Here is a 27,942-nt window from a genome sequence, read left to right on the forward strand (position 1 = left end):
TTTTATACTTAAAACAGTTATAACTGTTTCTTTTCGTAAAAATATCCCGGGGCAAATGTATCGTGAATTACACAAGAAATTTATGATGTGTGCAAACGAAAACTAAAAAAAATATTTCGAACGAGTTTGATGCCAAATCGGATGTGACGTCAAACAGAAAATAAAAATCGGTAACTCGCCAGCAACGAAAACAAAAATCAAATAAATAACAACTCCGTTTACATTTTTATTGAATAAAGCACAACAGGAATTTGAGATTTGACTTTAAATAATGCTTATAACTTGTACAACACGGTTTTTTAAAAGTAATGTGCGATGTTATGTTTAAATTATTCAGAAGAGTTATCGTGCCTGAAAAATGTAAAACACGAATGATTTCTGTCATATCGGATGTGACACCGGAATAAGAAATTCATAAAAATGTGTGTTCTATTTGTAACGTCAACATGCAAATGGGAAAATGTTTTTCTGACTAAAATACTAAAAGGGCATGGATCAATGGAATGGTTTAAAATAAATCTTGTCGGATTATTTGGTGACCTGGTTTTTAAAAATGTTTTGCTATAAAGTTAGGAAATAATGTAATATTTGATGGAATAGAGTAATAAGATTTTACAATATTTGGAAGCTAAGTATATTAATTTAAAAGCATTCATGGATATTATTATTTAATATTTTGTCACCAAATTCCTCTATATTTTTAATTTAATTGAAATTTAATAAAGTAGTTAATCAAGATTTTTTATAATTTTAAAATTATAGTTAGTGTTACTTTTATATTATTAAATAATTAATGTTAAATAAATTGTTCAAAATATTTTTTTTAATATTTTTTATATTCATAAAAAAATTTCATAATACATATTTTACTACTTTACTGTTATTAATTAACAAAAAATGTGATTATTGTTTTTCTATTATTACAGAGTTTTTGAAATAAAAAAAATGTCTGTTTAATAATACAAAGGGGAAAATTAATATCTAATAAAATATAAATGTAGTTTTTTATAATAATTAAAAAATTACTGAAGAATTTATAAAATTTATTAAAATATAAATATTTTAAAAAGTATGGTAGTTGTTTATAAAATATTTAAGATTATATTCATTTGAAAATTATTTAAAAATAATTTTGTCTATTATTGTATTATTTTCAATTCCGATAACTTATAATAATAATAAATAATAATAATGCATTTTTTCTTAAAATGTCTTAGAATAATTCTCCAAAAATATTTTGTAATTCATCTTTAATAAAATATTTAAAAGTAATTTAAAGTTTTAAAAATTCAATATTAATTGAAAAATTTATTTATAGGTTATTATGAATACTTTTATGTTTAGTGTTTAGTTTATTGAGTTTTTGAGATCACTCAATTTTTAAATATTTTATAATTATAACAGCTACATAAATATTTGAGTATCTTAAAATAATAAAATATAGTAACCTAATGTTCAAGACATTTTATAGTAATTAGAAATTTATTACAACCTTTATAAATCAATTAAAGTATTAGTACTCAAACTTAATTGTTACTGATAAACAAATGACAAAATACATTTTGATATTCCATCTTTAAATAATTCTATATGTTCAATAATCAAATTTATTTAAAACACTTAAAGTAATAATTTAGAATTCGATGAAAAATTAATTATACATTTCATATTTATTGAAAAAATGTATTTATGTTTTTACACCAGTGATTAATTTATTTATTAAGAAAACAGAGTAATTATATAAAATAACGACTTAGTTTATAAGTGTTTTAATGTTATGGCATAACAGTTATGTAATTACTTAATATTTGGTAAAAACGTAACTAATTTCTATAATATTTTACAATCATAATTATGTTAAAACACTTCTTTATTGTCATAAATATTTTAAATTAATTTTGCATATATTTTTATTTATATTTCAATTTTAAAAATCATCACTCAAAATTCCATGTTTTGTACGTATCAAAACAAAAAATAGGAAATCACTTTTATTACACTTTATAATGTAAAAAAAAACTTAATAAGATGTTTAATTTTGTATCCATTATACTAATTTTTACAAACGTTTCAAGGTATTTCAAAGCAAATTGCCGAGGATCGATCTCTACAGTTATTCCATGAAATGCACTTTAATTATCCTTATTAGATTATTATGTAAAATTACAAGATTACGTTTGCAATCTTCATTTCTCATTCACCATTTAAACTTAATTACAACAACATTTCCAGCCATTATGTTAATACATCATATTCGAACCGTCAGTGTCTCGTCTGCCCAAAAAAGGGCAATCGAAACAGTTTCTTGCGACTTACTGATTTCAATCCCGCCCATTTCAAGGTCCTCTGCAGCTTTGCCGCCTTGCTGGTGTCGACGACGGTGCTGAAATCGTCGTCGTTTTTCACGACGAACGCCTCCGAACCGTTCCCACCGTCCATAATGCCATACGATTTTTTTCAGCTCCTGACACAAACTGTTTGCCCATCACTCGACATGATTGAATGTAAACATTAACAACACAAAGACGTCGGTTATTGATCGCGTGACATACGCACTGGAAACGACCGTTTGTTGTGTTTACTGATGAAACGTTAAGAAGCTGAAAAGTGAAAATTCGAACTGGAATTAAATGTAGGTGGGCAACGTCTGGGTGGGTATATTTAGATCGTCACGTGACCGTTCCTCAGTCCCAAGAGTCTGTCAGTCTACATAACATCGGGATTTCCTATAATGTTACACCAGCCATTAGACCAATAAAAATAGAGTGCCACTTGAAATTAAGTGGGAAAGCGTTGCATTCATTACGTGGATTGAAACCATCGCACAAGAAAGATCTGAACAGTGTCAAACGGGAAGGTGCAGACTTAATGAACCGAACCGATACCTTCTGGATAAAATTTCAATTATTTGGTAATTTTTATTTAATTAACGATCTTTCGTCGTGTGCTGGGCTCGTTAAAACCACCCCGTCTTGGTTCTATGCCTGCTTCTGTAATACGAGTAATTAAAATAAGACGAAATAGGGCCGGGATCGCGTTGGCTGTAAATAATTAAATTTTCTCTGGTATGCAGGTTATCAGAAGTCGAGTCGTTTTCAAAATTATGCGGAGGTGTAATTTATATTGAACGTCACAAATTGTTCTCCTTATTAAATTTATGGTTATTATTTATGTGAGTTTTTTGTTCAAACATAAAATATTCATCAAAAAGGGGCTTCTCATAAATAGGTTATTTAGAAACCCTTTGTTGTATCGAGGTTAAGATATTCAAATTCAACAGTTTTGGTCTCTTATTATATTTCTCAAAAGCACTTGTTTCATCAGATTAAAGAGTGGATTTCAAGCAATTTCAACTCTCTCTGGTCGAAATAGATTTCATTCATAATTTCAGAGTTACTTGATCATCAAATTTAGGATTCCTTAAGGAACCTTAGACTTAAGGGGAAACTTTGAAGTTTTCATTTATCTTTTCCAACGTAAGTTCAGGGGTAAAACTTTATGATCTTTTATTGCCACTTGTTTATCTGTTATTTGTTATAAAATTTTTACAGATTGTAGGTTTATAAAAGTTTCAAATTAAAAGTAAAATTGTTTTATGAAGTGAATTCATATTTATTGTATTTGAGGATTAAATATTCATCAGGATTGATTAAAGGCTTGTAGCTGCTAACTGTGTTGTAACACATACGCCATTTGTTACTATTGTCATCCCCAACAATAGTATATTTGGATTCACATGTAGATTAGTATTTAGGGGTGTCAAAAAACAAATTACACAGCATTCAGTTGCGGTCAATCGATAACAAACAATACAACACCGTTATAATTATCAGGATTCAGTTTGGTCAATTAACATGTAGATATAATTTATTGAATAATTCTCAATACAATTAGTTAAATAAGGTTTTGATTTATGGCGATAATTACAAATGAGGATTTCACCTTTAGAAGAATCTTTAGATTTTCTTCATTATTGAACGTGTCCTAACAACTTTCCAACTTTGGCCAGTCATATTCGAAAATAACTTGTATAATACAGTGTGTCTAATTTACAGGGAAGAAATGATTCTTTTAAGGGCCAAACAGTTTAAAGGAAGGAATATTGTACCACACTCATAAACCAAAATGGAACGAGGCAGTCCAATCACAGAATGTGCATCTCCCTTAAACACTTGGGTATTAGAAACAACGATTTGTTCATCTAGCAATGAATAAACATGGTGCATCCTGCACAAACCACAAGGCCTCTAAATTTATAGCCATAATTAGTCATAACTAATGTATTGTTCATAAACCCTTATATTTTATCGAGGTTAAGACATTTTAATTCACCAGTTTTGAGCTTTTATCGTACTTCTGAAAGCACATGTTTCAACAGATTAGAACAGATTTCAAGCAATTTAAGCTTTCTCTAGTCGAAAGACATTTCATTCATAATTTCAGAGTTATTTGATCATGTAATTTGCCATTCCTAAAGGAACCTTAAACTTAAAGGCAAACTTTGAAAGTTTTCATTTATCTTTTCCAACGTAAGTTCAAGGATAAATCCTTATGCTTTTTTATTACCACATGTTTATCTGTTATCTGTTATAATTTGTCTCATTTAGAACAAACTACTCGCAGTTTGTAGGTTTATGAAAATATCAAACGTAAAGTTATAAAAGAGTAATTTTTCAATGCTACGTGACGTGAACTAATCCTGTTAAAGCGGATTACATGAATAAATGCAGGGCACGAGAATTAAATGTTCATCAGGACTGATTAAAGACTTATAGCTGCTGTCTGTGTTGTAACATATACGCCGTTTGTCTGTTATTGTCATTCCCAACAATTGTATATTTAGATTCACATGTAGATTAGTTTTTGGAGGTGTCAAAATACAAATTACACGGCACTTAGTTGCGGTCAATCGTAACCAAAGTCTAATGACCATGATTTATTTTAGTTAATTAACATGTAGTTACAACTTGACGAGTGATTCGTAATGTTATTAGTTAATGAAATCATTTACTCGTTCTAGTATGGAACAAAAAACATGATATCATTTTGAAACTGGAAATGTACAATTGGCATTGGAGTTTAATTACAAGAAAACACTTGCAGAAGAATTGGGTCTGCCTTATAGACTAAAACACGTCAAAGTGAAGGAACATTATGCACTTCCAAAACATTGCACCATTACCATAAACCAAAATGCAAGGAAATGAACCAACCACAGAACGTCGGTGAATATTTCTTAAACAGTTGCACATTAGAAACGGCGATTTGTCCGTCTGGCAATGAATAAACATGGTGGTGCATCCTGCACAGCTCCCCCGAAAATCCGCGTCCTCCAAATGCAGGAAGCAGTTTGGACAGTTTCCAGGAGCATCGGAAATGTCGCCTCTTATGGAGTCGTCCCGGCACAAAGTGCGGTAATATCACCCGAGTGCTAATATGTACATTATTTAACATATTAACTATGCAGCCGGCAAGTAATGGCTTCCGGCGCCGTTCCGCAGCAATACGGCTCCCGACGCCTCTGATTATACGGTTTAGGGAGGCATTTTCGTCGAATCCACGTCCTTTGATGTCACATTTCGAGTTGCAGCGTAAAATAATTAGAGGTGTGCTGCTTTGACTAACCCAGTTCTGGGAGGCCATTGTACACATAATACGGTGCCGGTTTCTTTGCAGCGTCGAGGACCCGCAACGCCGCGGCGACGTGCTGGAAAGACGATACGGAAAATTATTGAAGGGAAACGGATGCGAAGAGGAACCTCGAAGGAAATCGGGTTAATAAGAGATATATAAAATTGGAATTATTTCGAGATTTTTCTTGGACGACAAGCGGATTTATCCGACTTGAGTTTGACACAATGAATTTTTTTACAGCCGATTCCACATCGGATTTTGTTTCATTATTGAATTCCAAGGTTCGTTGGTGTATTTAACGAAGTTAATTTGGAGCTTTAGTAATTGGAAAAATATAGGTTGCATCATTTTATAATTTTGATAAAATCTATTTTCATTAACTTTGAACCGGAGGATCAGATGGAAAACTTAGTTAAATATGAACATTTTCCTTAAATTTACATCAAATCCGGTTATATAGTTTATTAATTTAGTAATTGGTAAAAATAATTTTACAATTATGAACTTTAATAAAATGAAACAAATAATATTCAGTTGTTTGTTGCAGCTAAAGACAAATTCTTTGTTTAATAAATAAGTTTACAATTAAATATTCCCACATGTTTTCACATTTTCTTAAATGTATGATCTAAACTCAAGAACCAAATGAACCAAATAAACACCATGAACATTTTCCTCAAGTTTCTTTCAAATCCGGTTAGAAATATAGCTTACTAATTTAGAAATTGGTTAAATCAATCACAATTAAATATTTTCACCTGTTTTTCCACTTGATTGGATATATTATCTAAATTGAATAACCAAATGAACACCTTGGTTAAACATGGACATTTTCCTCAAGATTAGTAATCTAAATTGTATAATATATATTTTTAAGAAACAATAAAATTAATAACCAATGGTTTGTTAGAACTAGACACATTCTTTGTATTTTATTGTTACATGATTTCCCACTTTGTTGGATGTATATTCTAAACTGAAGTACCAAATGGACAGCTTAGTTAAACATGGACATTTTCCTTTAAATCTAGTTAAAAATATAGCTTAGTAATTTAGTAACTCGTAAAAAAAATTTTATAATTATGAACTTAATAAGGAACGATAAAATTAATAATTAATTATTTGTTGAAATCAACAAACTCCATATTTCATGTTCAATCTGTAGTAACTGTGGAGAGGAAAATTATTAAGCGAAGTGTCGCATGTTAATCAATTTAAATCAAACAACTATATCAATTATTGACAGCAATTAACCTTATTACGACGAATCCCAGATCTCTTAACTAATCGTATTGCGCCTCATGCACCGAATTATATCTGCATGTTAATTAACCAAACTGAATCGTACTAATTATTACTCCGTGTGGTATTGTTGGTTATCGATTGGTCGCAACTAAATGCTGAGCAATTTGTCTTTTGACATCTCCCAAAATACGTGTGACTCTAAATATTCCCATTGTTGGGAATGAGATAATATTAAACGGCATGTGTACGTCAACAGGAACATCTAGTAGTATTTAATCAATCCTGATGAACATTTAATTTAAGAACTCTGCAGTTATTGGTGTGACATGTTTGAATAGGATTAAATGATGTTTAGACACGTCACGTTGTAGTAAACAACATATCACAAGATGATAAAATAACTGAACTATTTTAGATTTAGTAAAATTTTAACAACATTATAAAATAGCCATAAAACAGCCCTGTAAGGAGATTATTTAATATTTCATCATCCTCGTCTTAACCCCCAACCAGCGATAAATTCCTGAAGTTGGAGTAATATAAAATGTCAATTCATTTTACTTTTTTTCTCTCCGCCGACTCATAACGTAGTAAATAAATTATGGGCAAGGTTTCCGTTGTAAATTTACTTTGCACAGAATATTCACTCTAAACTCCGGGCTGTGCCAGTGCCAAGGGATTGATTCCCGTTCGTTTTGTTCGCTTCAAGGGGGAATTACAATTTCTCACGATACAGCGAAACGGATGGCTTACTATGTTCCGTTTCCTGAAATATCCTGATGCCACTTCGAAGATGTAATAATACAATGGCGGAATTTAGCATATTGTTACTCTAAAACTTACACATCCTAATTTACAACGAAATGTTTGCGAGTACAACTGTTACAGCGTAAGTAAAATAAATTCCATTGTGCTGTTGTGGAAATAAAAAAAACAACTGTTGTGGGACCTTCCATAAATTATGCGAAAACCTTATTTCCTTCCGCCGCAATAAATATCGCCAGCCAGATTCCGAAACGTCAAGGAGATAATAAACCGGAATATATTCACTGATGTAAGAAGCCTAAATCCGCGGAAACATAAGATACGTTGATGAACTGGCATCCATTGATTTTATTCGACGTGTTATATCTTATCGTCGGGAGTTTTGTAGCTTATGTTGTCCATACTGTATGTCAAACTTAAAGGAGGCCAATAAGGATGTAATAAATCTTCAGGTAAGGTTAATCTATATATAGTCGAGAACGGACTTGAAAATAAAAACTCTTTCAGGAGCAGGGTAACGTTTAACGGACAGGGATGATTAATTGTTTATCTTTAAATCCTGTTTGTTTGGAACTTCTAATAGGTTTCCACAAGTGGCTCTCTAAAAACAATTCGTGGTACATAATGAATAGTCGGTCTAATTTTATTTATGGTGGCCATAATAACAAAATGGATTTAAAGTTAAGCAAATACCCAAAGTACCAAATTACTTCTCCACCTTCTAAAAGGAATAAAACCCACTTATGAGAGGTAATAATGTACGTTTTCGCCTTATATTTACTTTGCAGAAAAAATTTTCGCCTCAAACTTGAACTGGACAGTGTCCAGGGACTGGTTCCTGTTTGCTCAGTCCGCTCCGTCTGGAATTGCCGTTTCCCACGACGAAGCACAAAAGGATGTTACGTTATTACGTTCCCTTTCCTGGGACTTTCGATATTAATTCACCGTAATACTTATTACAATCTGCGATTCAGCTTACGTATTGCTGTTATTATGCAACAATTACCGAACCTTGTCAGTTTCAATTACAATCGATTTGAACGGGAAATTTATACATTAAAAAAATTACACTTCCTCTAATAAATTATGCATAAATCTTCAATTTGCTTCCGTCCATAATGAATATTGTAAACCGGATCTCACGACGCCAGGGAGATAATAAACCGGAGGGTAGATTTACCGATATCCTAAACATCAGGTGCACTGATCGATTGATTTTATTGCCACCCTCAACGTTTTTTTTATCTTATCTGTAGGTATTTTTCTCTTTTAGGTTTATGTTGTCCGAGTGGTCTATTAGACCCGAAACAGTCAATAAGGACGTAATAAATTCAATGTCCTAAAGGGTAGAATGAATTTTAAATAAACAGGGCACTTAGAAAACTTTTCAAGTATAGTTTAATTGCTCTGTATACTACAAAGTTGTTTTGACAATATTTAAAACGGGTTCAAATTGTTTTAATAATTTTCAAGCCCTCTAAAAGAGTTTTTATAATTTTTAGAATCAATAAATGATTTATGAAGTGGTTAAATATTTAAGATCCTCCAAATTGTCTTCTACATTGTTTAAAGAGATAAAAAGACTGAATGTTTTAGTAAGTATTAAGAAGCGTATTACTTCTGGATTTAATAAATGCCGAAAAAAGAATTTAAATTATTTTAAAGTTCCCTAAATTGGTACTAGTATTGTTTATATTATTTTCAGTTTCACTGAATATTTTAAGAAGTAGTTATAGTTTTAAGCTCTTCTAAATTACCATTTGATGTGTCTAAAGTATCACTAATTTTTAAGAGTTAATGAATTTTCACATTTCGAATTACATGTGAAAGAGCTTTAGTTTCAATATTTCCTTAAAGGAGCTTTATAAGCTTAAACGAAATATACCGTTGGGTACTTTTATGGCGTTGCTCGTCAGACAAGCATTTATGAATACTGCACCTGAAAAAGGTGCAAAAAACGGGGTAGGTACAGTTTCATCAAATGAAAAAGTAATTATGTTACCTACGCAGTAAATGGAGTTCATTAATTGTTGAATTCATAAATGACGGGCAATTTGCAATTCTGATGTGCTGATGAATATGGAACTTTCAGTTAATATATTTCGGTTTTACGAGCGCGAAAGTGTCCAATTAAGAATTGGTGTGTCAAACAAATGTTGTTCTCCATTTTTTATCTTTATTGCGTATTTTTATGGATGTTTTCTTGTTCCATAAATATGTAAATTTGATTAAAAAATGTATTCGGATCAATAAATATAAAGTAACAAAAGTATATTTTAGATAATTTAGGTCAATACGGTAACGGTAGTGTTCAGCCAATTGGAAATAACACGAGCAATTTGATTTTATTTTAGATTTATACTATTTTATGGAATTAACCTTTTTAGCTTACATTTTCTACAAGTGCATTAGTGTGATTGTTTGAACTATTTCAACTCGGTAATTTAATAGAATTCATTTGATGGATATTGATTTCCAGTTGTTTGTAATGTTTTAAAGAGGATCTAAATTTAGTTTATTATTGTGGTAATGTTTCTAAAGCAACAATTGTAAAGGTTAAATATTATATATATTGTTTGAATATAAATAAAAAATATATTTATTAATTATTTTAAAAATTTAATAAAATTCTTATACATTGATTTCAATAAATAATTTAAAATTTTAAGAGGGACAATTTCTCTAAAAAGTATTTTGAGGAACTCTAAATTGTCTCTAAATGAATTTTCGTAATTCTCAGAATCACTAAATGATTTATAAAGTAGTTAAAGTGCTCTAAAAATAATTTCGTAACTTCTCTAAATTTTCTTATGAAATATATAATATTAAATATACATTTAAAAAGTATTTAAATAGTTTAAAGGGCTTCAAGATAAGCATAAAAAATTGATGTTTTTCAAAGTATTTAAATACCTTTATTTCAATATATGCAATTGCAATTAACTTCAAGAATATACTATACTATATACACATTTTTAAGCAAACACATCTAATAAGACAATTCCCCATTCATCTTTAGATGTAGTTTAATGCCCCAACAGTGCAATGTTTAGTTACTGTAGAGAATTATGCATACTATTATTGGTATTACAAGAGGAAACATTGGACCTTACAGTACGAAATTTAGTTCCAAACAACCCAAGTGTCTATTATTATGACAACTAAATTGTTTTAATAGTTATATTTTTCCATACCTCCATGTCTAAATTTTTTAAAAAGTATTTGAAGTACTTTAAGGTTCCCTAAATCGTCTCTTGAAGAGTTTGTATAATTTTTAAGATTAATAAATAATGAACCCTTTCAAAGCAAACTTGACAAACTCTAAATGTTTAGGTATTTAAATAGCTTTAACAAATAAAATAATAAATAAAAATAGTTTTAAAAGCTTCCTAAATTGTCGTGCTTGATTTTTAGACTTGATAAACGACTGAAATTTTTGAGAGAACATCAAATTCTTTAAATATTTTGGAAATATTTAATATTTAAGTATTTAAATTATTTTACGAAGTAGTTGACAAATGTCTTTAAGAGACTGTAAATATTAAATTATTGTATTGAAAGATTATTTATCATTATCTTCAAGAATATGATAATTAAGTACACTTTTTTAAACAGGGCATGCAATAAGATAATCTTCCATTAATCTTTAAATGCTGTCCAATGAAGTAAGATTGCGTAGTTTGCAGCAGAGAATTATGCAAGACAATTATTAGTATTAGCAGAGGAAACATCAGACGTTACAATACGAAATGGTGTATCTAGTTGCAAACAACCAAATTCCCGATAATTCTGGATGTATTTAGACGCATATGTATGTAAATAGGTGCCAACAATGTCATTATTATACAATGCAACTGTATCAGTTTCTTGACACAGTCTGATCAATTGCAACGTACACATAATTACAGGTTCAAACTGCTAATCCAGCAATTAACAGCGTCTCCGAAGAGAATTCGGGCAAGCAGTAAATAAACATGGGCGTGTTTTATTGAGCAACATGTTGGAACGATTGTGTACTTTTCAGTCGTTTGATGTTAAATATATAAACAAGCACGATATTTTGCTGTGACGTTTTTTATGCCTCGTATTTCCCCCACATTATTAAAAAGTGACTAAAAGTAACGTTCGAAAATCCCAATGATGATGTATCCCAAAAACGTGGTGCAACATCGAATCGTAAATAAGGAAGTTAGCTAATTTTTTCATCCCGTATAACATTGTTAGTGGTGATGGCGTTAGGGCGAATGGAAGGAAAAGTTGGAAGTAGTTTCACGTTGTTGGTTTAGTTTAGTGTAGAGTCCTCCTGGATGTCATCTTTCAAGTTGACCTAATGGCCATCCAGTCGAGTGTGAAACCATTATTTTTCACGCCGCAGACTCCTCCATATTTCATACACTATAATCTTGCAGTTCTGAAGTCCTCTATTTTTTAATACGTCGCGGTTTCATATTGCTTTATTCGTCGTTTGGATGGGTAAAGAAAAATACAAAACCCGCATTGATTTACCACGAAAGTTTCGGTCAACACGCACACTTACCAACTAATCATCTAATTTTGAAGCCGATGCAAATTTTCTGTCAACCATAAATTTCATATTAGATTTGCGTGTCGATAGATTCGACCTTGCCCCAGATTAAATAATAAAAGCCACCAGCTTATTTAAAAGTAGCCCGGCTATAAATACACATGGAAGACAATAGAATCGGGGGTGGAAACAATGAAATAAACTTTATTACAAGTTATTTTGTGTGTTGATGAAACGATAAGGGGAAGCAAGGATTTAAAACCACCAACCACCATTGATTTTTCTATTAGCCACAAATCAGGTCAACCCTTAATTTACCATCAATATTCCTCAAGCTTTAATAAGAGAAAAAAGTGGTTAATAAGTTTGCTGCGTTTTAATTTTGTGTAGGAAGCCAATATGACACAAAACAAAATCCAACCACATCACTTTGATCTTGTATGTGTGCACAAGCCGGTGACGGTAATCCCCCGGATAATAATCGCGGATTAAATCAGACGGATGCGGTGCATAATTATACACCTTTGATGGCTGCTTAATAACGCTGTTGATAAGTGGACGTGAGGCGGATGGTGCCAAATATTAAGTCAGATACCAACTGCCATGTGCTGTTGAACACTTTTTGAAGAGGTCTGGAAACGTTTTAAGTCTTCGTCACTTTCAGTTTCCTCTAGATATTAGTATAATTGTAGAATTAATTGTTTAATAGATTTTTAATACTAATCCAAAAATAATTTAAGATATGCTCTAAAGATTCCAAATAATAAAATAGATTTTCTTCAAGTGAGACAACTCTTATGGGACCTTGGTAATAGTATAGAGTTGTTCATTTAGGATTTTACCTTTCATGAACAACATGCTACAAAGTAAAGTGCGTTCTTTAAAACGTCCTAGAAAAACTCTAAGTAGAATAATCCTCCTTCAAACATCAGCCCAATCCTCTTTGCCAACTGCAAAACGGTCAAAGGGAAAAATCCAGCCCGCGAGAAAATATTGATACAAAAAGCGAACATTCAATAAAGCATGTGTCCCCAGGTCCGTGTGTGACAGACTGGTTTCTTAAATTATACATTAAAAAGCAGCTCTCGTTTGATAGTTGTGTTTACCCAGGCGTACACGTGACCGGTATCACAATCGGCCGCAACAATGGTCCGAATGATCCAACAATAAACCAAATAAAAGGCTCGTTTGCGGTCTGTGGGACCGTGCAATTAAGAAAATCCCATCGAAGATGAAACGCAATCAGCGCATACCTTCAGGTTTCCATCTAATCGATGCTTCGGGATTCGGCAATGTCGAGATCCTCTCTTCGCCTCGATTGGTAATCGTTATATAAAATTGCTTTTATGGTTTGTGTGTTACACAACTTGTCTTGTTTGTTGCGTCGACACAAAATGACATGAAAAGCTTCCAAATATTTTGCTTCGTTACTGCGTGATTTTATGTAATCGATTGTCGGGATGAGCGTTTGGCAATTTAATGACGAAAGTAAATCCTCTTTAGACGATTGGTAACGTTGAAGTTTTTAAATCCGGTATTAAGCTGAAGTACGAGGAAAATAAACATCCCGACAATTAGGAACGATGGGATTATTGTTCATTAAAAGAAATTCAAGTATACATTTTTCAAGATTATCTACCTCTTACAGCAGGAAGACATTAGATTATTTTGCTTACACTTAGTCAAGTTCAGCACTTTGGCGAACCAGTTATTAGAACAAAGATTGAGCAACATGAATCACGCAACAAAACATTAAACAATAATAAAACGGATTTGAATATTAGTCAAAGTTACGAAACTTTAAAAACAAATTAAGTGTTCGTTAAGTAATTGGAGAACATGATAAATAACCTCATAAGACGATTGAGAAATTGATTTTGCTTGATTAAAATTTCTGGATTATGCAGTTGTTAACTGTTGTTTTGTTTTACCAGATAATATATCAAACGAAATGAATATGCCAAACAGTTTTGCGTTGTGCTACCAAAACATGCTTGAACTATTCTAACATTTCCACATTAACACAACACTCCAGAAAGACGCACGCGAACAATACATCCAGGATTAGATAACAATGCGGTGCATCGAAACAATGGCTCGGCAACAACAACAAAATCGTTCATATTGTTATGCATTAAACCATTCTATGTATATTACTGCGGCAATTAACTCGAATCGAATCCCAGACGTGCCCTTCGATCGCGCCTCGAAATACGTTGCATGTCAATAAGTCGTTCATTGAATTCAAATAAACAGACGGTGACTAATAGAGGAGACGTCTGCCATATGGATATGGATATGGATATGAGTGTTCACGCCGACACGTTATAGGTTAGGTCCATTATGGAGGTGTAAATGGATATGGGTAAATAAAACTCCGTGACAGATACTGTCGTGAACTTTTTCACACTCACTTGATATAAATGATGGACCAACGAAAATATAACAATAATATACAACCTACATGGATTTTGTGAAGAAATTTAATAGCTGCAATATTTTAGGACTGAAAAATTGTCATGAAAACATCATAAACAGTTTGATTTTCAATTTTAATAACATTTTCCTTCCATAAAATTATTATATTATTATTAATACCTTATATAAATACGGATATAGTAAAGAAATTTAATATTGTCAACATTTTAGTGAATTCTAAATTTAAGTTTTAAATTTATTATATTCCTTAAAACTTAAAATATATAATATATAATTTCATACATCTATTGGTTTGATTTTAAGTCTAAATACAATTTTTTGCTGCTAAACATTTAAATAAAAAATTAATTTATTTAGTACATAAATTTTGTAAAGGAATTTAATATTTGTAGTCTTCTAGCAAAGTTTAAAAATGAAGAGTTTTCATTCAAAATCTTTTGATTTACAGACTTGACAATATTTTTCCTGCTAAACATTTAAATAAAACATTTAATTTTAGCAGTATATTTGAAAGATTTCATTTCACAGACATTTCAGAGTTGACAATACTTTCCCTCTTAAGCATTTAAATAAAACATTAATTTACTACGTACATGAATTTTATAAAGAAATTTTATGTTTACAGTATTTTTGTAAGGTTCAAAGAAGAACTTAAAAACTGTAAAATTCCATAAACCTTTTGATTTTCAGACTTATTAATAATAATAATATTTTTCCTGTTAAACATTTAATAAAATGTCAGTTTAGTAGTATTTTTGAAAACATAAAATTTTATATAAAATTTGATGATATTTTCCTTGCTAAACATTTAATTAAAACATTAATTTACTACGTACTACTAATTTCTTAAAGAAATATAATATTTACAATATTTTTGTAGGATTCAAAGATGAAGAAATTTCATACAAAATTTCATAAAAATTTTGTCTTTAGACTTAATAATATTTTTCTTATTAAACATTTAATAAAATGTTAATTTATTACGAACATGAATTTTGAAAAAAAAAATAATGGTAGTATCTTTGAAAACTTCACAAATGAAAAAGTTTTATGTAAAATTTTGTAGACTTTTTAATTTTCAGTCTTAACGATATTATCCCTGCTGAACATTTAAATAAAACATTAATTTACTACGTACTGAATTTCTTAAAGAAATATAATATATACAATATTTTTGTAGGGTTCAAAGATGAAGAAATTTCTTACCAAATTTCATACAATTTTAGGCTTAAAAAATGAAATTTCATCTTTAAACCACAATTTACTTCGTACATGAATTATAGAAAGTCATTTAGCATTTGTAGTATTTTAGAAAGGTTCACAGATGAAGAACTTTATGATTTAATGATTTTTAATCTGAGCTTTTAAATAAAACATTAAATTACAACCTATATGAATTTTGTTAAGAAATTTAATATTTGGAGTACTTAGTATTTAAAAAATAGTGAAGAATCGTCATGAAAAATTAAATATACCTTTTGGATTTTAGAGTTAATAATATTTTCTCTGCTGTACATTTAAATAAAGAAATTTAATAATTGCAGTATTTTAGTATTATAAAGTTTTATTATCTTTATAACACTTGCACATTTAATTTTAATATATTAGAATTGAGTAGAAGTCATAAAATGAACAAACTTTTATTTTCTGGTAACGTCTCTCCAATATTATAATTTTTTTAAAACTATTTAAAAAGTTTCCACTGGTTTTCTTTTTTGGTAGCTCTAAGCAAAGTACATTTTTGTAAGATTTATATCCGTAAAACTCGTATAAATAACCGAATTACTTATAAAATAAATAGTTTGTCCAAACGGAAAGTTATTCAACTAGGAACATTCTACTTGATCCTGGATGGTGGTGCGCCATCCGAAGTATAAAACAGTTCGCCTTCGGTAAATTCAATTAAACTTCCTTCCCGACTTGAAATTTTTTAATCAAGCCCTATAAATCACCGAGCGCAAATAGTATCTCCGAGATCCTCGCCCTTGTGTGCATGTGACACAGGTGGGTTTCCTGCGAGGTCTTCATTCAAGGTGAATTCTTTGTGTCAGATGTGAAACAAATGGCCGTTCGAATTATCTATAAATCTACCTCGCTCCTTGGTTGACGTTTAAGGATACAGATCTAACGTATTCGTGTCGAATAAAGTCTTCGATTTAAAACAATATTTCGCCCGTACGGTCTTCTTCCTCCGTTCGAATAATGGGATTAGTTTTGGTCCCTGCTCAAAAGTTGCAAAGTTCCTCTTTACTTATTGTACGAGTAAGTTTCGGTTACTTCAATAAAAGCCGCACGTATAGTTTGAGATGTACTCTTCGCAGTTGTTAGTACTTACGAGATCCTTCAGACAGTCACGTTAAAATTGTGCCCCGCTGAAATTCTAGGACGTCTCTCACGTAAAAGGATATGACAGCAAATGTTAAGTTACCGCACAACTTTTCTTTCAGCTCAAAGCACCGTTAATAAACTTCCGAGAAATAGTTTTTTCCTCTAGCGCTCCCGAAGTGAATAGAGATTGGTTTTTATTTTAAACAAGCTCAAAAACAACGACGTGTGTATGTATAAAGTTTAAGACCCTGAAATTTGTTAATGCGGTTATTAAATAAAAGTTAACGCATGAGAAAATTAAATTAAGAAGTTGCATTTTAATTTCGTCTTGGCGATTATGAAATTGCGGTCCAGATTAAACGGGGGATATTCGCTACAAAGGGAGATTAAAACGACACGGTAATGATAGACTACTCGTTACACTTTTTGCATGAAATTTAATTAACATAGACATTGGGGAAGAAAGAGAATGGGTGGGCGTGAATACCTTGGTGTATATTTTAGTATTTTTATGGAAAATATGTTACGATTTATGGCGTAATCTGCATGAAATATGCCGCCGACGAAACTGAAATATTTATACTGTACCAGTTCGGCCGGGGAAATTAAATTAGAATGCGTTTTTTGTTAATTAAAAGCGCAGCGGAAAATTTAAAAAAGAATACGACCAAGTTTCCTTCGGATTCACTCTCATCCCGTATTCAGGGAGCATGCATTTTCCTAGCTGCGGTATAATGCATTCATAAACGGGAACGTAAAGAGGTTGATTTGAATAAACTTCCAAGATTCAGCATATAGTTCGGTTTTATGAAGTTTTCATAAGTTTGTTGAAGGCAAACATAGTTGCAATTAGATTTAATATGAGAGACTTGTTGAATACCGCCAACAACAACCGAGGAGAACCAAAGTTTTGTATGAAAATTCTTATTCAGCGGTTGGGGTTCACAAAAAAACGAGCATTTGTAAATGTTTAGCAGGGAAAATATATTAAATCTGAAAGTCAGAAAGTTCATGAAGTTTTGCATGACAGTTCTTCATCAATTGTAGAATATATGTACTTAGTATATCCATGTTTTAAGTGAATATTTGACTGAGAAAGTATATTCTAATCTGAAATTCAAATGGTTTTCTTTAACAGTTCTTCAAGTTTAAGTTTTACTAAAATACTGTCTGTATTAAATTTCTTTACAAAAATATGTACATAGTAAATAAATGTTTTATTGTGTCTGTCAGTCCTTTAAAATTTGGAACATACTAAATGATCTATGTTATGAATGAGTTCGCTGATTTTATATGTGGATTAAAGAAACAAAAATACTTCGTATTCTCTTAGAAAGTTATACCAAAAATTTTAAAATTAATGATAATACTTTTTAGACATCACTAAAAATAGCTTACATAACAATTTGTTGATTTTATGACTTCTACTTACTTCAATATCTTAAAATTAAATGAACAGATGTTATAATTAAAAAATAATATATAATAATATAATATATAATAAAACCTGATATTCTCTTAAAATGTTTTACTAAAAATTATAATATTAGAATGTAAACACTGTTTAGGCATCATCAAAGGATAATTTACATAAAAATTTGTTGATTTTAAGGTTTTAAGTCACTTTAAAGTCTTAAAATTTGTTGTGCAATTGTTATAATTGAAATGACAATAAAACTTTATATTATCTTAAAGTTTTACAAAAATATTATAATATTAGAATGTAAATACTTTTTAAATATCACCAAAATAGTTTACCCAAAAGTTTGTTGATTTTATAACTTTAACGACCTCAAAATATCAAAACTGTTCGTGCAATTATTATAATTAAAGGGACAAAAATGCTTCGTATTCTCTTAAAAAGTTATACCAAAAGTTATAATATTTGAATGAAGATACTTTTCACTAAAAATTGTTTACAACAAATATAATAAAACCTGATATTCTCTTTAGGTATCATCAAAGGATAATTTACATAAAAATTTGTTGATTTTATAAGTTAACTCACTCTTAAAACTGCTCGTACCATTGTTATAATTAAAAAGACAAAAATACTTCATATTCCCTTACAAAGATTATAATATTTGATTGAAAATACTTTTTAGACATCAGTAAAAAGAGCTTACATAAGAATAGGTTGATTTTATGACTTCTACTTACTTCAATATCTTAAAATTAAATGAATATTAAAAATGTAATAAAACCAGATATTCTCTTAAAAAGTTTTACTAAGAATTATAATATTAGAATGTAAATACTTTTTAGATTTCATCAAAAAATAATGAATGTAAATACTTTTTAAATACTACTAATATTTTAAAATTATATAAACAAGTGTTGTAATTAAAAATATAATAAAACTTCATATTCTGTTAAAAAGTTGTAAATAATTTTTAACTATCATTAAAGGATAATTAACATAAAAGTTTGTTGATCACTTAAAACATTATACAGATAATTTTTAAAGCAAGAAATTAAAGCTCAATAAATTGCAGAGAAATTTCCTGATAGTTATTCTAATTAGAGTATTTATGACGAAGTTCTAATAAATCAAGGATCAATCCAAAAGTTGAAATTGAAAATTTGTTAATAAGATTATAAATTATTATTATTAATGAGTATTGTATGGCTCCACTTCTGTAAAATTTAAACCCAACTTCAAAACAGTAACAACACATCAAGCTGAAAACCATCCATTTTATCATGCTCAATTATTAATTATCACGAAGTCATCAATTTCCGCTTCAAATTCGAATCGAATATTTCGACCGGCAATTATAAATATTTAAATAGGTTTAATTGATGGGTTTGTTGCTGCATTTCGTCCGAATGCCCGTTTCGACAGCGACGTGTTAAAACTAACAACAAGTAGCAAAATAGTCGGTTAATATATTGTACCCTCGTGTAACTGTGAATTTTAATTTACTGTTAAATTAAAGGGGATTCGTATGGTAATTTCACGGGGGTTAATTATGTTATTTATTTATAGTCCTGCGGTTTATGGAATATGGAATGCGACAGTTTAATTATTACAATTAAAACGTTCTGTATAATCTATCGCATCATCCATGTATGAATCGAATGCGCAGATAAAATTTGATTCCCATTTTACAATAATCTTCCCATTTTCATTCGCCATTAAAACATTCCCGCACCGGACGCGTGTTTGTTAAGATTAAACACGTACGTTTGTCCATTTTTTTCGTCGGTGACCCATTAAATATTGCCACGAAGTCGCAACGAAAACACATCCATAAATCCGGGGCTTATCTGCCATCGGTGCCGGCCGGAAATATCCGTGGACCAGGTTGGAGGCATCATCAATTCAACAACGTCATCAATGTTTGAGAGGGCTCAACCGTGCAGAGAGTCGGACCTCCTCTCCGCTGCGGAACACCCGCGAATCACGCATTCCACGACCGGGTGGCCTTGAACCGCACAATGCTCACATTCGCGCCAAGGTCACTCTCGCCCATAGTCATTAACATCTTTTTTAGTGGCTCAAAATCGCCCCCACCGGAGATTTATTAAGGTTATCGGTTACGGCGATCGGCTCTCTTTTTCCCCCCTCGCTATCGATGTCGTGCATCTTGTGTGAGACGTGCGGTGGTTCGTTAGTCGGCTTTTCGTCGGTTAATGATGACAGGTGCCCGGGGTAATTGGCAAAAATTATCATTCCTAAGCAAATAATCGCGCTAATCGCCGTTTCGACTCCTCGATGCAAATTTCACCTATTTAGGTTAGTTGTAGAGATTATTATAGTTATTATGCACGAGGATTAAGCTTATGCAAATCATTTCGTATGAATATCGAAGGTAATTATGGAATTATGTCAGTGTGCGTTTGAAATCTGCCATTTTTTGATTTATACTTAGCATAATGGCGCCATTACTTAAATTAAATGGAGATTTGAATGAGTCAGACTAGAAGGAAATTTGGATTGTTGATTTTGTGATTGATTCCATGCAAATTACTCGCATTACGTAACTGACGAGCATAAAAATTGTTTAATAATTTAATTTTAATTAAAATATTTTTTATATTAATTAACTTGAAATTATTTTTTTATCGTATTTTTTTTAAAAAATTGCTCAAATTTTAATTATAGTTATCCTTAATATTTTTAATTATTATAATTTAATTTGTACTTTATTATTTTTTTGTAAAATTTATATTCATAAATTTATTATTATTGTTTAAAATATGCTTAACATAGTTAATTTAATTAAATTATTGTAACTGAAGAAGTTCTATTCTTTTTAATCTTTGCAATTCAATTTGTACTTAGCATTTTATTTCTTTGTATAATTTACGAATTTATTATTTATTTGTTAGTTAGTTTCACTTAAATTTGACAGATTCTTCGTAATTTTAATTAATTTATTAAATTATTATGTAAATGAGAGAATTCTGTTATTTTTTATTATTGAAATAATTGACAATTTGACAGTTTTATTAATTTTTAAACAAGAAATATTTAAATATAAATAAATATTTGATTAATTGAAATAATTTAATTTTATAGAATTATTTATTTGAATTTAAAATAATGTTTTCAATTTAATAAAAAAATGTATGTATAGAGGGAATTTAGATAAAAATAGATAAAATTTCTATTTAAATAAGTTTAAATTAACACGATATTCTATTACATATTTAAATAATTCTAATTGCAATTAATTATTTTAATAACATTTAATTTAATTGAAGAATTATTTAATTAAAATTATGAATAAATAAGATATCTATAAAATATGTAAATTTTAATTTTTTTATTTGCTGAATAATATTGGTTAATTTCAAATTTATAATAGTTTTAATAAATGGAACAACTTAAAATTTGTTGTTCAATTGTTATAACTAAAATGACAATAAAACTTCATATTCTATTAAAGTTTTACAAAAATGTTATAATATTAGAATGTAAATATTGTTTAAATATCGCCAAAATAGTTTGTTCATTTTATAAATTTAAGATCTTAAAATTATATTCACTTAAAAGTTACACCAAAAATTATAATATTTGAATGAAAATATTTTTAGACAGTAAAAAATAGTTCACAGAACAATTGGTTAATTTTTTGACTTCTACTCACTTCAATATCTTAAAATTAAGTGAAAAAGTGTTATAATTAAAAATATATTAAAACCTGATATTCTCTTAAAAAGTTTTACTGAAAATTACTAAATATTTTTTAAATATCACCAAAATAGTTTACCTAAAATTTATACCAAAAATTATAATATTTGAATGAAGATACTTTTTAGACATCTCTAAAAATTGTTTACACAATAATTGGATGAATTTATGACTTCAGTATCTTAAAATTAAATAAACTTTAACTCACTTCAAAATCTTAAAAAAATAAAACTGCTTGTACAATTGTTATATAAAAAAGAGATGAAAATACTTCATATTCTCTTAAATAGTTATCCAAAAATTATAATATTTGAATGGAAATATCTTTTAGACATCACAAAAAAATAGCTTACATAATAGTTGGTTATATTATAACTTCTACTCACTTCAGTAACTTAAGATTAAATAAACAAGTGTTATAATTAAAAATATAATAAAATCTGATATTCTCTTAAAGAGTTTCTAAAAATTATAATATTAGAATGTAAATACTGTTTACGCATCATCAAAGGATAATTTACATAAAAATTTGTTAATTTTAAGGTTTTAACTCACTTAAATCTTTGTCTTAATTTGTTGTGTAATTGGATAATAAAACTTTATATTCATTAAAAAAATAATATTAATAAAATTTTAATTTATTATAGTTTTACTAATAAATTTTATCAAAGTAAAATATATAATAAAAATTTGCATTTGCATAGTAATTTAAACGTGAAAATATTCAACATTTTACAGTGAGAGAAATAAATTTAATAAAACGTTAAAAATGATTTGAATTATTTTAAAAATCCAAGTGCAACTTTTTTACGTCTGGTTAAAAACGCATTAAAATTTAAAAAGTAAATGGAACATTTACAGAATAATGGCGGAACTGCTTTTGTTTTCTTTTCAATAAGACTTTATACCATTTCAAATCTCCGAGTAATTCGCACGCTGATAAACCAAACAAAAGGCCTAGTGCTCAATTATTTACTTTGTTGGGACTTTTTTGTTGTTTTGCTTACAATTTATTGCCTATCTTTCCATTTATAAAAATAATGAGTTAATGGTTTGATTAATAAATCCTGAAACTTTTCAGGCGTGATTCTTTTTATTTTATTTCATGCTTTTGGCGCTGTAGCTGATTTTAGTAACTGAACATTGTTTGCAATGGTAAATTCTGAAACATTGTCCAAAACGTTGAATACCATCCGAAACACAAAGCCAATAAAGGCATTCACGTTAACCGTTCCCGTGCGACCAATAATGAAATATTTTTCGGTTGCACATTGTACAAGAAAAATCCTTTGAAACAATTCAATGGCGTCACGTTTTTTACTCGTGCCAGTTCTTTTCTAACATCGACAAATGAATTGTGGCCAAATTAAACCGACAATATCAATCCGGTTCATCCACCTCTCGTGTAACATTCAAGGCTGTAATTTTACTGTCGATGGCTGTTTGAATTTGTGAAACGTATGGAATCCTTGAAACGCACAATTGCGAAACCAGCCGCCGGACGACGTATTAAAACATGCAAATTTCCCGTAAAACGTTTTGGAAACTATGTAAGAAAAAAAAAAAATAAATAATTACAATTTGCACACGAGCCGTGCGTTGTACTTTTACTTTATTCGAAAAGTTTTTCTTGTTCCCAGTTCATTTGCAATTCATGATTGTAAATTGTCGGTTTTTGAAGTGCTTCACTTCACTTGTGTATAAAATTGCGGCTCGTTCGACATTCTAGGCTGGATTGTTTAACTTTTTAAATGTCAGCTCTAAATACCACGGTCTCCGAGCCGAGTTCCGTTCGTTTAGTATTCAAATTGATTGTGGTACGGCGTCTTAAAAGCGATCGGGAAGTAAGCAAGATATTGTGCCGGTAGATTATTGATGCACCGCAAGATTGATGTCCAAAAAAGTGATGGTTTAATGTGAAAAAGGGGCTGACTTACCGTTTCACCGAAGTGATCTGGCTCCTTCATAACATCATTCGTTTGGAAAGTCTCCTCTGTAATAAAGTTAAAATCAATTTGGTTATATACAGATTGGAAAGCCTTTGATCCTACTGAATTTTAAGAAAGACATCTTGCATGACAGAGACAGTAAGATTCCGACTACTGAGCAAATTTGCAGACTTTTACTGTATTTGTTGTGCAAATATGTCTCTCTCAAAATTCAGTCGGATCAAACGCTTTTCGTTTGGTATTGTGTTTTAATTAAATCGAATAAAGATTATATTTTTTAAATTTTTACAATATTTAGATTTTTTTAATTTTGTTTAACCCCGTTGACACTGATAATTCATTTATACATATTTTTTTAAATTAAGTAATTTTAATTTATATTGATCATAATTAAATTATTGTAATTGAAGAAGGTCTATTATTTTTAATCTTTACAATTCAATTTGTACCTAGCATTTTATTTCTTTGTATAATTTAGAAATTTATTATTTTAGTTTGTTTAGTTAGTCTTTTTAACTGTAATTTGACAGATTCTTCACAATTTTAATTAATTTAATAAATTATTATGTAAATGAAAGAATTCTGTTATTTTTAATTACTTAAATAATTGACATTTTGACTGTTTTATTAATTATGCAACAAAAATATTTAAATATAAATAAATATTTTTTACTTAAATGAAATTTTATTATAATATGATTAATTGAAATAATATAATTTTATAGAATGATTTATTTGTATTTAAAATAATGTTTTTAATTTAATGAAAAAAAAATGTATAGAGAGAATTTGGGTAAAAATAGTTAAAATTTCTATTTAAATAAGTTTAAATTAACATGATATTCTATTACATATTTAAATAATTCTAATTGCAATTTAAAGTATTATTTATTTAATATTTAATTTATATAGACTCTGACCATTATGTATTTCTTTTTAAATTTTTACAATTTTTTAAATATTTTAATTTGCATAATCATGTTCACAGGGGTAAGTTTCAAAACTTCAATTACACATATTTTTTAAATTAAATCATTTTGATCTGGATTGACTCTGATTATTTTATTCATTCAAATACATTTTTTCAAATTATGTATTGCCATTTAAATTTTTACAATTTATAGATATATTAATTTGTTTAACCATGTTGACAATAGTAAGTTTAAAAGATTCAATTATACATATTTTTTAATTTAAATAATTTCGATTTGTATTAACCTTGATCATTTTACTTGTACAAGTACATTTTTTCAAAACATGTATTTCCCTTAAAAATTTTACAATTTACAGATATTTTAATTTGTTTAACCATGTTGACAGTGGTAAGTTTGAAAGATTCAATTATACATATATTTTAAATTAAATAATTTCGATTTTTACTGACCCTGGTCATTTTATTCGTTCAGGCACATTTTTTCAATTTATGTATTTCCATTTAAAATTTTATAACTAATAATAATTTAACCATTGAGGTAAGTTTAAAAGATTCAATTATAGATATAGAATTATAGATACTTTTTAAATTAAATAATTCCAATTTGTATTGAACCTGATCATTTTACTCGTACTGTTCAAGTATATTTTTTCAAATTATGTATTCCCATTTAAATTTTCACAATTTATAGATATTTTAACTTGTTTAACCAAATTGACAGTGATAAGTTTGAAAGATTCAATTATACATATTTTTTAAATTAAATAATTTCGATTTGTATTGACCCTGATCATTTTATTCGTTCAAGTACATTTTTTCAATTTATGTATTTACATTTAAATTTTTACAATTAATAGATATTTTAATTTGTTTAACCATATTGACAGTGGTAAATTTAAAAGATTCAATTATACATATTTTTTAAATTAAATAATTCTAATTTGTATTGACCCTGATCATTTTACTCGTTCAAGCACAATTTTTCAAATTATGTATTTCCATTTAAATTTTTTAAATTTATATATGTTTTATTTTGAATTAAATTAATTTGTTTTTAAGATATAAAAAATAAATTGTGCTAATAACATTAAGCAAATTAAAACAATTAAAACAAAGTTTGCCAGGCAATAAATAGGTCGTTGCAACCGAAAAAGATTCGTGGTCCGTTCTGTGCTAGCTTTAATTCGGCAATTAATAACATGAACTCAATTTAAGGAACAAATGAGATCGTCCCAAGATCAACTCCATGCGGTCATGCCCGCGTAAATTAATTTAGGTAATAAATGTAACAACAGTCTTTCCAACGTCACGTGGCGACATAATTAATAATTTAATTAAGTCTAATAACAAGTCGAAATCATATCTACCTTCATTACGACTGAGAATTAATTTTAATGCGGACTACAAAATTAAATCAACGTATGCACGCTAAACATTTTTCGCGTGCACCAGAAAATTTGAAAATTGTTTAGTCCAATTAGCTGAAAAAACTCGAAACTAAAGCGTACGAAATTTTTGCGAGTTATTCAATTTAATTTCAGCGCTTTCTTTGTAAATTAAATATAAACGAGATTTGTTGTCGGCGTACGGAAAGGGAATCACTTTAATTTATTTACTCTTTACTCATCGTTCCTTTTTCTGAATAAGAGACATGCAATTAATTAGACGAGAAAAACAAACATTATACAGTTATTTGTAATTAATGGTGAACTACAAATTATACAAATTAAGTTTACTTTCCTATTACGTATTCTTAATTTTTAATTTTTGTTAATAGAAATAACCATTACAGTAATTTATTATGTGAGTAAATATTTCCAATTTTTATTCCGGTAAAAATATACATCGTATTTTTTTATGCAAATTGAGAGGATTACAAAAATAATCAAAATCTGTTGATTAACTTTTGTGTTAAAAGCGTTAAAATACCACTAATAAAAAATTATGGATTGTAAAAACGAAAATAAAAAAAATTCAGTACATTGTGCTGAAACTACATATATTGACAATTTTATGTTTATGGGAGGAATAAACAAAAAAATGAAACAAGTTGCATTAACTTTTGTGTTTAATCCGTTAAAAATGCCACCAATAAAAAATTATTAAATCGATAATATTAAAAATAGGTTAATTTTAATATATTTGAACTAATTTAATAATGTAAAAAAATTACTGTTGCAGAAGTGTGTTCAACTGTCAGTCAAGTCAGTCAAGTCAGTCTTTTATAAATAAAAAATGAAAAAAAAAAAAAAATAGAATAAAATGTTACAATTTTTCAGTATTTCAGAAATTTTTAAAATTATTCATAATTTTTCAGAATTTTTCAGTTTTTTAGAATTTTTCAGAATTTTTTAGAATTTTTCAGAATTTTTCAGATTTTTTTCAGAATTTTTTAAAATTTTTCAGAATTTTAGAATTTCAGAATTTTAGAATTTTAGGATTTTAGAATTTTAGAATTTTAGAATTTTAGAATTTTAGAATTTTAGAATTTTAGAATTTTAGAATTTTAGAATTTTAGAATTTTAGAATTTTAGAATTTTAGAATTTTAGAATTTTAGAATTTTAGAATTTTAGAATTTTAGAATTTTAGAATTTTAGAATTTTAGAATTTTAGAATTTTAGGATTTTAGAATTTTAGAATTTTAGAATTTTAAAATTTTAGAATTTTAGAATTTTAGAATTTTAGAATTTTAGAATTTTAGAATTTTAGAATTTTAGAATTTTAGAATTTTAGAATTTTAGAATTTTAGAATTTTAGAATTTTAGAATTTTAGAATTTTAGAATTTTAGAATTTTAGAATTTTAGAATTTTAGAATTTTAGAATTTTAGAATTTTAGAATTTTAGAATTTTAGAATTTTAGAATTTTAGAATTTTAGAATTTTAGAATTTTAGAATTTTAGAATTTTAGAATTTTAGAATTTTAGAATTTTAGAATTTTAGAATTTTAGAATTTTAGAATTTTAGAATTTTAGAATTTTAGA

General features: G+C 28.6%; 1 protein-coding gene across 3 annotated transcripts in view; it reads right to left on the minus strand.

Moving 5' to 3' along the window:
• The window catches only part of LOC109598398 (apoptosis-stimulating of p53 protein 1), a 181,486-nt gene that overhangs the window by 77,285 nt on the left and 76,259 nt on the right, over nt 1-27,942 (minus strand). For 2 of the 3 annotated variants that reach the window (XM_049969386.1, XM_049969387.1), the window contains one exon: nt 24,014-24,069. In XM_049969386.1, the coding sequence (XP_049825343.1) occupies nt 24,014-24,069 (56 nt within the window). Of the gene's footprint in view, nt 1-2,316; nt 2,583-24,013; nt 24,070-27,942 lie in introns of those variants that run through there. The other variant, XM_020014302.2, reaches the window with a different exon arrangement.

The sequence above is a fragment of the Aethina tumida genome, chromosome 7 (genome assembly GCF_024364675.1).
Source record: "Aethina tumida isolate Nest 87 chromosome 7, icAetTumi1.1, whole genome shotgun sequence".
Classification (NCBI taxonomy): domain Eukaryota; kingdom Metazoa; phylum Arthropoda; class Insecta; order Coleoptera; family Nitidulidae; genus Aethina; species Aethina tumida.